Source organism: Orbicella faveolata, unplaced genomic scaffold, assembly GCF_042242905.1.
Source record: "Orbicella faveolata isolate gen_17 unplaced genomic scaffold, um_ofav_v1 contig_46, whole genome shotgun sequence".
Taxonomy (NCBI): Eukaryota; Metazoa; Cnidaria; class Anthozoa; order Scleractinia; family Merulinidae; genus Orbicella; species Orbicella faveolata.
Window position 1 is genome coordinate 30,045,635 of NW_028301576.1, and position 10,799 is coordinate 30,056,433.

At 42.0% G+C, this 10,799-nt stretch overlaps 1 protein-coding gene and 1 pseudogene across 1 annotated transcript; both read left to right on the plus strand.

Moving 5' to 3' along the window:
* The first annotated feature begins 5,948 nt into the window (after positions 1-5,948).
* Positions 5,949-7,672, plus strand: LOC149099618 (uncharacterized). The gene has a single exon (XM_089277082.1). It carries the CDS (start codon positions 6,020-6,022, stop codon positions 7,079-7,081), a length of 1,062 nt encoding a protein of 353 aa, XP_089133208.1. The 5' UTR covers positions 5,949-6,019; the 3' UTR covers positions 7,082-7,672.
* Positions 7,673-7,724: 52 nt separating this feature from the next.
* On the plus strand, positions 7,725-8,804 carry LOC149099619 (uncharacterized; annotated as a pseudogene).
* Positions 8,805-10,799: the final 1,995 nt, after the last annotated feature.

A 10,799-nucleotide genomic window follows, 5' to 3' on the forward strand; every position in this document is an offset into this window, starting at 1 on the left:
TTCTTCAGGCTGACTAATTATGAACAGTGTACACCTGAGTGAGTGAGTGAGTGAGTGAGTGATACATTTGCGTATCGGAGTCCCCGCAAGAAACACATTTCTACGCTTTGCATATCCAGGAGTTTAAAAATGTATGTATATTGAACAGGGCTGTTTGCCAAAGTATTTGCCAGGACTTATGTTTAAAATGTGAACTGAGTTGTTGGTAACACTGAGGACTTAAAAGACATACATAATGAATAGTGAAACAACTTTGTGATCAATATTGTGCAGCCCTAAATATATAGTTTTCTCCCACATGAAGGTTGTTGTTTTCCACCCCTCCTCCCTCAGCAATTTTCAGTTAAATATGATATATATTGCCTCTGAAAATGGAGTTTCTAGACATGTTGTTTCATTTGGTGGGTTACCTTGGACCTTATTGTGTATTTTCCTAATACATATACATTGACTATATTTATAATTTTTTTCTTTTACATGCAGCATTCCTCTCTATAACCACCACAACCTAAGGACAGAGCCAAAACACATAGTGTTTTTATCAAAACTCCTGCTGTTGTTCCAGTTCTGCTACATTTGTCGGTCAGAGATTAAACCTACCATGATGGCAACACAGAGTGAAACCGAGTTTGTTATAAAAACAGCTTGTAACAATCTTAGCTGTGGAAAAGATTACACCTGGAACAGCCTGCCTCTTTTGCCAGGGACCAGGACTGCTGCTGGCAACTTTCTTCTATGTATGGCCACTCTCTTTACTGGAGGTTCCAGCATATGGGCTTGTTGTGTGTATTGTTGAATACATTCTTCACCCACCAACGGGTGAGTTCATTTTAATGTTCTGGTATTCTTTTAAAATAAGCACCAAAAGTACTTAATCTGCGAGCTGTGTGTGTGATGTTGTTACATGTACACACGAGCTCCTTTCTGGGTGGTGTTGAACCGGAGAGGGTCAAGGGGGGGGCCACGGGATTTCAATATTGTAACCATGCTGAATCCTGTAAAACATTTTTCCTATCGTGTATCATTCTGCAGACATATCTATTTCAAAACAACTAATGAGTTGATCAATGATACATCATAATTACTTCTGTAAAGCTGTATTAAATTTCATAATGAAGACTAAAGAAATACAAATTTCCCATTTTCCTAAGATAATCTCTGTCTTGAGCTTTTTACAGCATTTAATTTATCACAAATCTATTAGTTTTTTTTAATTGAACCTATTTTTCATGAATCCATGTTACAGAATAAGCTGTTCCCCACCATCCACCTATTCTGGAAGTAATAACAGGCAAATTTGCTGCCACAGCTGAAGGATCTTGGCATGATAACCATAGCAGGTGATGGGTGCCATGACAGCATGGGACACTGTGCTAAATATTGTGCTTACTCTGTTTTCTGCTGCATGTTACCTTGCATCATCCATTTTGCACTTGTTCAGGTATATTCAACAATTTAATTTTAATTTTTCAGATGTTTTCCACATTCCAGTGAATGTATTTTTTGAAAGACATGAGTAAACCGATTTTGAAACAGAAAAATATGGTGCAAAAAGTCTTTTCTGCATGTATGTGATAGTATGTATGTCATAGTTAAGTGTATTTTGAAACATTTGTCATAAGTTAATAAACAAACAAATTTATTTAGACCTTTGCTTACATTAATTTGCAGAGGAATCAGGCAGTAAGCAGTCCTGCAATGGAATTTCTGGGGTTCCAGACATGCATGAATTTTCTCACTGGATGTGGTGTGGTCATCGGGACATTTATATCTGACAGATATATTCAAATAGCATGTCATATGAAGAATGGAAAAAAGTATGAAAACTTTTTGTGTAGTACTCCCTTTTTAGTGACTGGTTATGCACAGTATTGTCGCCCTTTGAGAAATAGTTCTCTTATTAATTTTCTTTTTAACTGAAATGCTTAGAATAGTCTGTATGGTGCATCATGGGTACATAATCTGCGAGAGTTTTAATAAATGGTTTTGCTTTTACTTACTTAAAAATCTTGGCCAGTTGTGCAGCCTGGGCCACTAAGATTTATGATTTAAGATTTAACTAAGATTTATGAAAACTGGTCACTAATTAATAACTACTATTAATAATGGCTGTTGCTATTCAAAGATCAGAAAAGTCCTGTCCAAGATTGCTAAAGAAAAGGGAAATGAAGATCTCCAGCAATGGGTGAAGCTGCGTGAAAAGCACCTCTACTGGAGTGCAACTACCACCTCTAATGGTGACGGAAAAGTCATCTGGGCAAAGTTCAAGTCTTTTTTAAGTCACATTGTGAACAAACACTCTGGCCTTGATGACCCAAAATTCAATAAATGTGCTCATGGAGTGATTCCTGGTAGGAAATGGCTGGATCCAGGTACAGTATTTTTTTGGTAATATAGCTTATGCTATGCATTACAAGCCTGGAGCACCACCCTAATTAAAATATAGTTACCTTTTTGGTGCTATCCTATTTAAATATAATTGCCATCAGGTGACCCAGGGTTGTAATGTGAGGGAAGTGCTGTCAGATTAAAGAATACTATAGTTTATTTCTTGCTAATTGAAGTTCTAATGTGTTTTTAATATAAACTGGGTTGAAAGTTTAACAACTGACAGGAATATCACTTGCAACTACACCTGTAAATTAATGAACACTTAAAATAACAAGACTGAAACACAACTTCTGAATTCATTTCTTATCCTTTTATAACCAGACCATGCTGGATATGAGATAATGAAGAAGGCTCTGACTGCAGAAAGTCTAAAAAAGGGTATAATGCAAGCTTCTCCATTGGTGCAGACAGACTGCCTTGAAGGTTTTCATTCAGTGTTTAGCTTGTTTGCCCCAAAGCTGATTGCTTATTCCTACATTGGAATGTACTGTAGGTATTTCCATTTTACTATTTTCATTTTTTTCGTACATTCCTCTTTACTTCTTCCAATATGTACTAGTTATATGTTCAATAATTATGAAAAAAGTATGTTTTTTTTTGTTTTTTTTTTGTTTATTTCTTTGCAGGCATATTCCAGCAGCTCTGCACTTTAATTACAACCTGCACAGAGATGACAAAGTTAATGAAGATGACAGTGTCCCCTTAAAACTGAGCTACCCGAAGTTTAAAAACGGCAAAGCAACTGTTAGAAGTCAAAAAGTTGAACAAAACTTTGGTAAACAAATTACTTTTATTACACTATATTTTAATAAACCTACCCATATGGTTTTATGGCACTGAATGCATTCAGTTGCAAATTCTCTTGCTCTTTTTTTTTTAGTCAAAAAGTCAATTTTGACAACAAAATAATATTGATTGCAATAACACAAATTTCATCAAATTCATCCTACAGGTTTTGCATTTGAACACACTCCAACTGTGAGAATTGATTTTTGCAAGCATTTGACTTTTTTATATGCTCTTTCTTATAATTTCCAACTGTGGTAGATTGTAAACAGTTGACACAACCTTCAATAGAACAAACACTGGCAAAGACAAAGTGGGTAAGAATTCCATAGCAACCATTTTTTAGTAAGCTCTGCCCATTTACATATGGACTTTCTTGTAGACTAAGTTGAAGAACTTTTCCAGTTCTTTCTGGGACTCAGCAAAGAACAACTTCAAGGTGCAGTCCAAGACTTGAAAGAGATGACACCAGAGCCAATGAATTCCATGCTGGTGGATAAGCAGCAGAGAGGAGGCCATTAGGAAGAGAGCAGAGAGGCTGAGCACGGTAACAAGAGATGTACCTCCCACAGCAGATCCTGAAGAAGGACATTCCGCAGAACCAGGTAGAGCAAGTGTCATGCTTCACTTTCTAGTAAAGGCAATCTTACGACAAGTCTTCCAGAGTTAATTAAAAATGAACAATATACACACACAGATGATAACAATAGTTATTTGCTTCTTTAATCACAGTGGCAGATCAGTCAAGGGCAAAGCAGGGAGCAGTCTACAAGAGCTTGGTACAACCTTAGTCATGCCTTGCAAAACAAGTTAGCCTCTTTCCTGCATATAAATCTGCAAAAATAATTTGTATACTTTATGCTGTGTTGGTAGCATTGGAGTAGTACTGTAAAGAAGTTTTGCAACTGCATGCGGTAAGATTTCTGCACAGCTTCATACATTCCTTATGCATGCATACTAGTTCACATAAACAGTTAATACACGTATGAATATAGTTGAAACTTGTATGCATAACAAATGTATGGGGCTATGCGGAAATCTTATCCGCCACATTCGCAGTCTGGTCACTACCAACAAGAAAAACAATTTCATATCGGTGTAAAATAAAAGACAGGCCAAGAAGCTACATCCTATATTGCTCGGAAATCAGAAAAGTAAAGTGATTTGGTGGTCAGGTAGCAAAATGACCATAATTTTAAATATCTTTCAATCGACTGAATCTTCAACCTCAAACCCAGTGAGGGTCTTGTTGTCTTGAATTGGGAATGCCTTGTGTATTGCGGTATAGGCACATGCAGGGAGAGGGATCCTCCTCTTTCCCAGGTATCCGTACACCAGCCTCGGAAACTCTCTGTAAGCAACTGATTGGAGATATCTACACAACATGAAATAATTAGACAAATAAAAGAAGCATTATATGCAGCACATATAATGTTATTTTATATCGAGACATTTTCTTGGGTACTATAATACGTCTATCAGTTATTTGGGTGGAGCAAGGAAAGGCACATCACCTAGGAGACTCCAATCAGATACTAGTAGGCGGGATCGCGGTTACTATTTAGTTTGCTTGGCATGTCAGTTTCGGCCTCCTTACCATTCAGCAGCAACGCTATCTCCAGAGCTAATTTTCAAGTTTTAAGGCAACTACCCCTTCACCCTCTTTTGTTGTTTGTCGGGTTTTCCGGTTTCTTTTTTAATTTTCTAACGCAATGGGAAAACCTCGCATCTTAATTCTAGGCCACTCTTTTATTCGTCGCCTGCACGAGCATATTAATCGTCCGAACGAAAGTGCCTATACTGCCAAGTTCGGTATTTCAACACCAGAATTTCTGTGCAAATGGCAAGGCGTGGGCAGTCGAACAATCGATAAAGTTTTAAAGTATGATTTAAGTATTGTGGAGGATTTTGGCCCTGATATAGTGCTCTTACAGCTAGGAACAAATGACCTGCCCAACTCCCCCGCCATTACAGTGGGTTCCTCACTGGAACATCTAGTGACTGTGCTACACGAAGAGTACAAGGTCGACCTGATATGCGTATGTCAAACGCTTCGCCGTTCCTCTTCCGATGTTGCGTTTAACTCTAAAGTTGGGCTATTGACAAAATATATGAAAACGGTACTTGAGCCCATCCCATACGCATTCTTCTGGTCTCACAGGGGGTTTTGGAAAACAAAGGGTACCTATTTGTTAGGAGATGGCGTTCACTTGAATGGTAGGGGGCAACATAAATTGTATCGCAGTTTACGAGGGGCAGTGCTCAAATGCTTGCGTTTACTTGATGTGGTTTAGCTACTTATTCATATCTGCGTGTCGCCGGTTCCAATTTTGTTTTCATGTTTCCTTGCTGTGTTGCGTCCCAGCTATTTGACATTGTACTTTTATCTGCCGACAAATTTGAGCAATGCTCTTAATTCTACTGTCGGGTGTATGCTATGTCACTGTTATCTTAATGGGGTGCATGTTACTTATCTCGATTTTGATGGCAGTTGTATTTCCTGCCATTCATTAATTTTGCCCCCTTATCTGACGCAGAAAATAATTCTATCATGAGAGCAGGACGTTGCCATTTAAGTGTACAACCCTTTCCGGCTGCGTTCCGCGTGCCCAATTGCACTTGGTTACTGTCCTCGCCATTTTCTTTCTTGTATATTCGGAACCTGGCTTTGACTTGCTTATCGACTAGCTACAGTTTTAATTATGGGCCTATCACGTCTGCCCTTCGCGTCGCGCATCGGCATTTTAGTTCAGCCCTTTTCGTTTAACAAAGGTAGCTGCATGAACTCCTCTTTGTTCAATCACGAAGTCTAATTTTATTTAATTACACTCTCTGTAAAGCTATGTCTTCTCGTAAACGCCCATCTGCCAGCACCTCTCGCGGTCGACCCAAACGTGTTCGTGCCACTCCTTCGGTCTCGACAGCAACGGTGGTCCCATCTGCGACCGCTTCCACTGTAGATATGGCGGCCCTAACGGCAACCCTTCCGGCCGCTGTGACCAGAGCCGTTCAAGCTGCAATGAAGACTCCAAATTTGCCGACTGACGAGCCTCCGGCAAGTGAGGGTGCGAGCACCACCATGACGGTCGAAGAGGCGGTCTCCAAGCAGTTGGCCCTTCTCACATCGCCAGACAAAGGTACTCATGAGCCCAGCTCCTCTGGCTCTTCTTCTCTAGACTATTCAGAGAAGCTAGTATTTTCCAGTATTGCCCTCGAGCTGGGAGGCAACGTTACTGATAAGGTCAAGGCTCGAGTCTGGGCTAACGAGTTTGTAGATTTCAGTCTTTTACTTTCAGTATCCCCTAGTCCTGATCGTTATTCTTTGTCAGTCAATACCTCCTCTCTCAGCTCGGGGGCTCAGCTTACTCTCGAGCTTTGTATGAAAAAGGTCACTACCATTAATCAATGGATATCGGCATTTCATACTTTCGTAGCGATTTACGTTGTTAGGTTTCCTAATGAGGCACCCAAACTGATGAAATACTGCGAAATCGTAAGAGACATTGCCGCTAAGTCTGGCGATTGGCTCTTTTACGACGAGCAATTTTGCCTCCTCCGGCAAACTGCTCCCAACAAGTATCCTTGGGACGCAGTGCATTGGGAACTATGGCTAAAGGTGACATTTTGTGGCCGACAAACCCCATCTAACGGCGACCGGCCCGACAATAGTCGACCCCGATCCAGTCAGTCGCCATTTCCGAAAGGTACCTGTTGGGCGTTTCAAGTCGGTCGCTTCTGCGGGGGTGGATGCAAATTCGACCATAAGTGCTTCAAATGCGGGGCAAAGCATCCTGCCACTCACTGTAATGCCGAGGGTCAAAAATGCGCTAGTCCACGGTCAACCTCCCATCCTCCCCCGCAGAACTCCACAGCCGATGACTCCCGTAAAGGCAGATCGGCTTGAGGGCCTTTTAAATGGCTATCCCTTCCCTGTAAAAGATTACTTACTTCGTGGCTTTAATTTTGGTTTTCGCGTACATTTCGAGGGCGAGAGGCGAGTTTTTGCACCTCCTAATTTAAAGAGCACCCTTGCCCAACCGGACATTGTTCGCAATAAACTAAACAAAGAAATTACCGCCGGCCGTATAGCGGGTCCTTTTCACAACCCTCCTTTCCCAGACATGTTTTGCTCACCTTTAGGTATAGTTCCCAAGAAAAATCCCTCAGAATTTAGACTAATTCATCATTTGTCGTTTCCCCGAGGTTTCTCTGTAAATGACTTTATCCCTAGCGAATTTTCTTCGGTGTCGTACGCAACAATCAACGACGCTATTTCCGCTCTGAAACGTACAGGCAAGGGCTGTTTCATGGCTAAAACCGACATAAAGTCGGCTTTTAGGATTATCCCAGTCCATCCTGACGATCACCCCTTGCTGGGTATGAAATGGGAGAACCTTTATTACTATGATCGCTGTCTCCCAATGGCTTGTTCTTCTTCATGTGCCATTTTTGAAGCTTTTAGCACCGCTCTCGAATGGATAGCCATTCATCATCTGGGGGCCTCAAGCGTACTGCATATACTCGATGACTTTCTATTTATCGCGGAATCTGCCGAAAAATGTCAGTCAGATCTTAATAACTTCCTAGGAATGTGTAAATTCCTTGGCGTCCCTATCGCCGAGGAAAAAACCGTTGGGCCAAATACAGTGCTGCAGTTCGCGGGTATTACGCTAGACTCTGTTTTACAAGAGGCTAGGCTCCCAGAGGATAAGCTTCAGAAATGCCACACTTTGTTATCCATGTTTTATTCACGCCGGAAGGTTACACTTAAGGAGCTCCAATCACTCATCGGCCTCCTGAATTTTACGTGCTCAGTTATCTTACCAGGCCGAGCTTTTTTACCTCGTCTTATTGACCTCACGATAGGTCTACAGCGCCCATACCACCGTATCCGTTTAAACAAAGACGTTAAAGCCGACTTACAGGTTTGGATGCAATTTCTAGCGGGTTTCAATGGGTGTGCTTTCTTTTTAGATGACCTATGGGTTACCTCCACCTCGCTCGAGCTTTTCACTGACGCAGCCGGTTCAAAAGGCTATGGCGCAGTTTTCGGTCGAAAATGGTTTTATGGCTCGTGGCCTGAGTCATGGAGTTCCTTAAATATTACCTTCCTCGAATTTTTCCCATCATCATTGCCTTGCATATTTGGGGGCCGACCATGGCTAATAAATGCATTTGTTTCATGACCGATAATTCAGCGCTAGTTGAAGTTATCAACCGGCAAACTTCAAAGAATAAGCTCATTATGTTACTTGTCAGGGACTTAGTCCTTACTTCGCTGGAGTACAACATTCTATTTCGGGCGCGACATATAGCGGGTATACACAATTCTCGTGCTGATTTTTTATCCCGCTTGCAGGTGAAACAGTTCAAACAAATTTTTCCAGAGGCGGACGAAATGCCGACTCAAGTGCCAGACAGCCTTCTGCCGAAGAGCTGGTCGCTTCCCTGAACAATCTGCTTTCCTCGGCCCTGTCCATGGGATCACAAAAGTTGTATTCCCAAGCTTGGAAAGTTTTTCGTGACTTTTACCACCAATTCGTGCGCCCTTATTCATTTCAACTTCCGATTCCTCCAACCGCAATTGCGCTTTTTATATCATATCTCTGCACACGCAAATTGGCCACGTCTACAATTACCTCTTATCTATCAGCCATCAGCTATGTTCACAAAATGAAGGAATTACCTGACCCAACTAAGACATTTTTGATTCAAAAACTTTTGACTGTGGTCAGTAAACAAAGGTCACCTGATACCAGACTTCCTATCATGAAACCTGTTCTTTCCTAGCTTGTGCGTTCACTACAGCACACCAACTCTTCGGCAGTTCAGCGTACACTTTTCAAGGCTATGTTCCTGACAGCTTTTTACGGTTTTTTCCGCATAGGGGAACTAGCGAGCAAGAGCCCTGAGTGCGGCAATGCAGTTGTGCAATTTGAGTCGCTTTCATTTTTATCAAAGGACGGTTGCATACAATCCTTAAAGTTAACAATCTGTCACTTTAAACATAACACGAACAATCGGCCTGTGCACATTATTATAACACGCGATTCTGCTTCCCCCTTTTGCCCAGTACAGGCGATGCTCGAGTATTGCAAAGTAAGACTTTTCTCACCAGGTCCACTTTTTTGCTTACACAATCGTCCTGTTACTGTCACCCAGTTCAACGCTCAACTGCGCTCTTGTTTATCTTTTTGTTCTCTCGATTCAAGCCGATACAAAAGTCACAGCTTTCGCATCGGTGCTGCTTGTCATGCTGCTGACCTAGGTTTCTCTGATTCCCAAATCAGGGCTCTTGGTCGCTGGAAGTCTGATGCGTTTAAACTTTATATCCGTAACGAAACACTTTCCGCTAATTAACATCGGTAGCATGGTTTTTCCCATAGCAAAGGTCTTCCGCCGGCCTGTCCGTCATCGGCTGTAATGCATTTATCTACATTTCGTAGGATGGGAAATTGACTCAATGGCATTGACAGACCAGTCAGTCATGAGCTGTGGCACTGTTAATGCTTCGTGTCATTCCATCATTATCATGTAATATACTTCACACGCCCTCAAGGCGCTTTTTTAGCTTTTAGTAATGTAATGCCATTAACTCACCAGTCAGTCAGGAGCTGTGGTTTCTTTAATGGTTTCATCCTTTCTTAATTCTTGTATTGAGTACTAAACACGCTAGTTAGTCATGATAGATTAACCCTTTGGTGGTGTTATTGCACCGTCATCTACATGCTAGTAAATCAGGACCTGTGGCTTTGTTATAGCCTATAGTCCTCATATCTTGTGGAGTTATTGTCACCTCATTTACACGCCAGTCAGTCATGAGCTGTGGCACTGTTTATGACTTTAGTGGTTCCTTTACAAGACAGCATTTGCAACCCGCCATGGCCTCTTTGAATTCCAGGTAATGCCTTTTGGTCTCTGCAATGTGCCAGAAACGTTCCAGAGACTTATGGAGTTCATCTGGTGTACCTGGACGACGTCATCGTGTATGGTCAAGACTTCGACGAACACTTCGAATGGTTGGCAGAAGTGTTCAGGTGGTTCTGCCAGGCAGGTCTTAAGCCGAAACCATCAAAGTGTTGCCTGTTATCACCCAGGGTGCCGTACCTTGGTCATGGGATCTCAGCTGAAGGTGTCAGAACTGACCCAGCAAAAATTGAAGCAGTCAAGCAGTGGCCAGTACCATTGAGAGTGACCGGCTTGAGAAGTTTCCTGGGCCTAGCATCCTATTACCGGAGATTTCTCCAGGACCTTGCTGAGATAGCTGCACCATTGCACTGGCTTACTGCCAAGACAACGGAGAAGTTAAAGTGGACCGCAGAGTGCGACCGAGCCTTCAGAGTTCTGAAAGAGAAGTTGGTGTCAGTGCCTGTGTTGGCCTTCCCTTGCTTTGGAGAGAAGATCGCACTGGATTGTGATGCCAGTTGACTATGGACTGGGAGCAGTCATTTCACAGCGGCAAGGTGGAGATGAAAGGGTGATCGCTTATGCCAGTCGAGTGCTGGAGGACTGTGAACGTCGGTACAGCACCACCAAGAAGGAGATGCTGGCCATGATTTACGCGATTAAACGTTTCTGCCACTACCTCTATGGATGACCATTCACCATAAGGACTGACCATA

Coding starts and splice junctions, on each gene's coding strand:
- LOC149099618 (XM_089277082.1), top strand. CDS start 6,020: ATGTCTTCTCGTAAACGCCCATCTGCCAGCACCTCTCGCGGTCGACCC.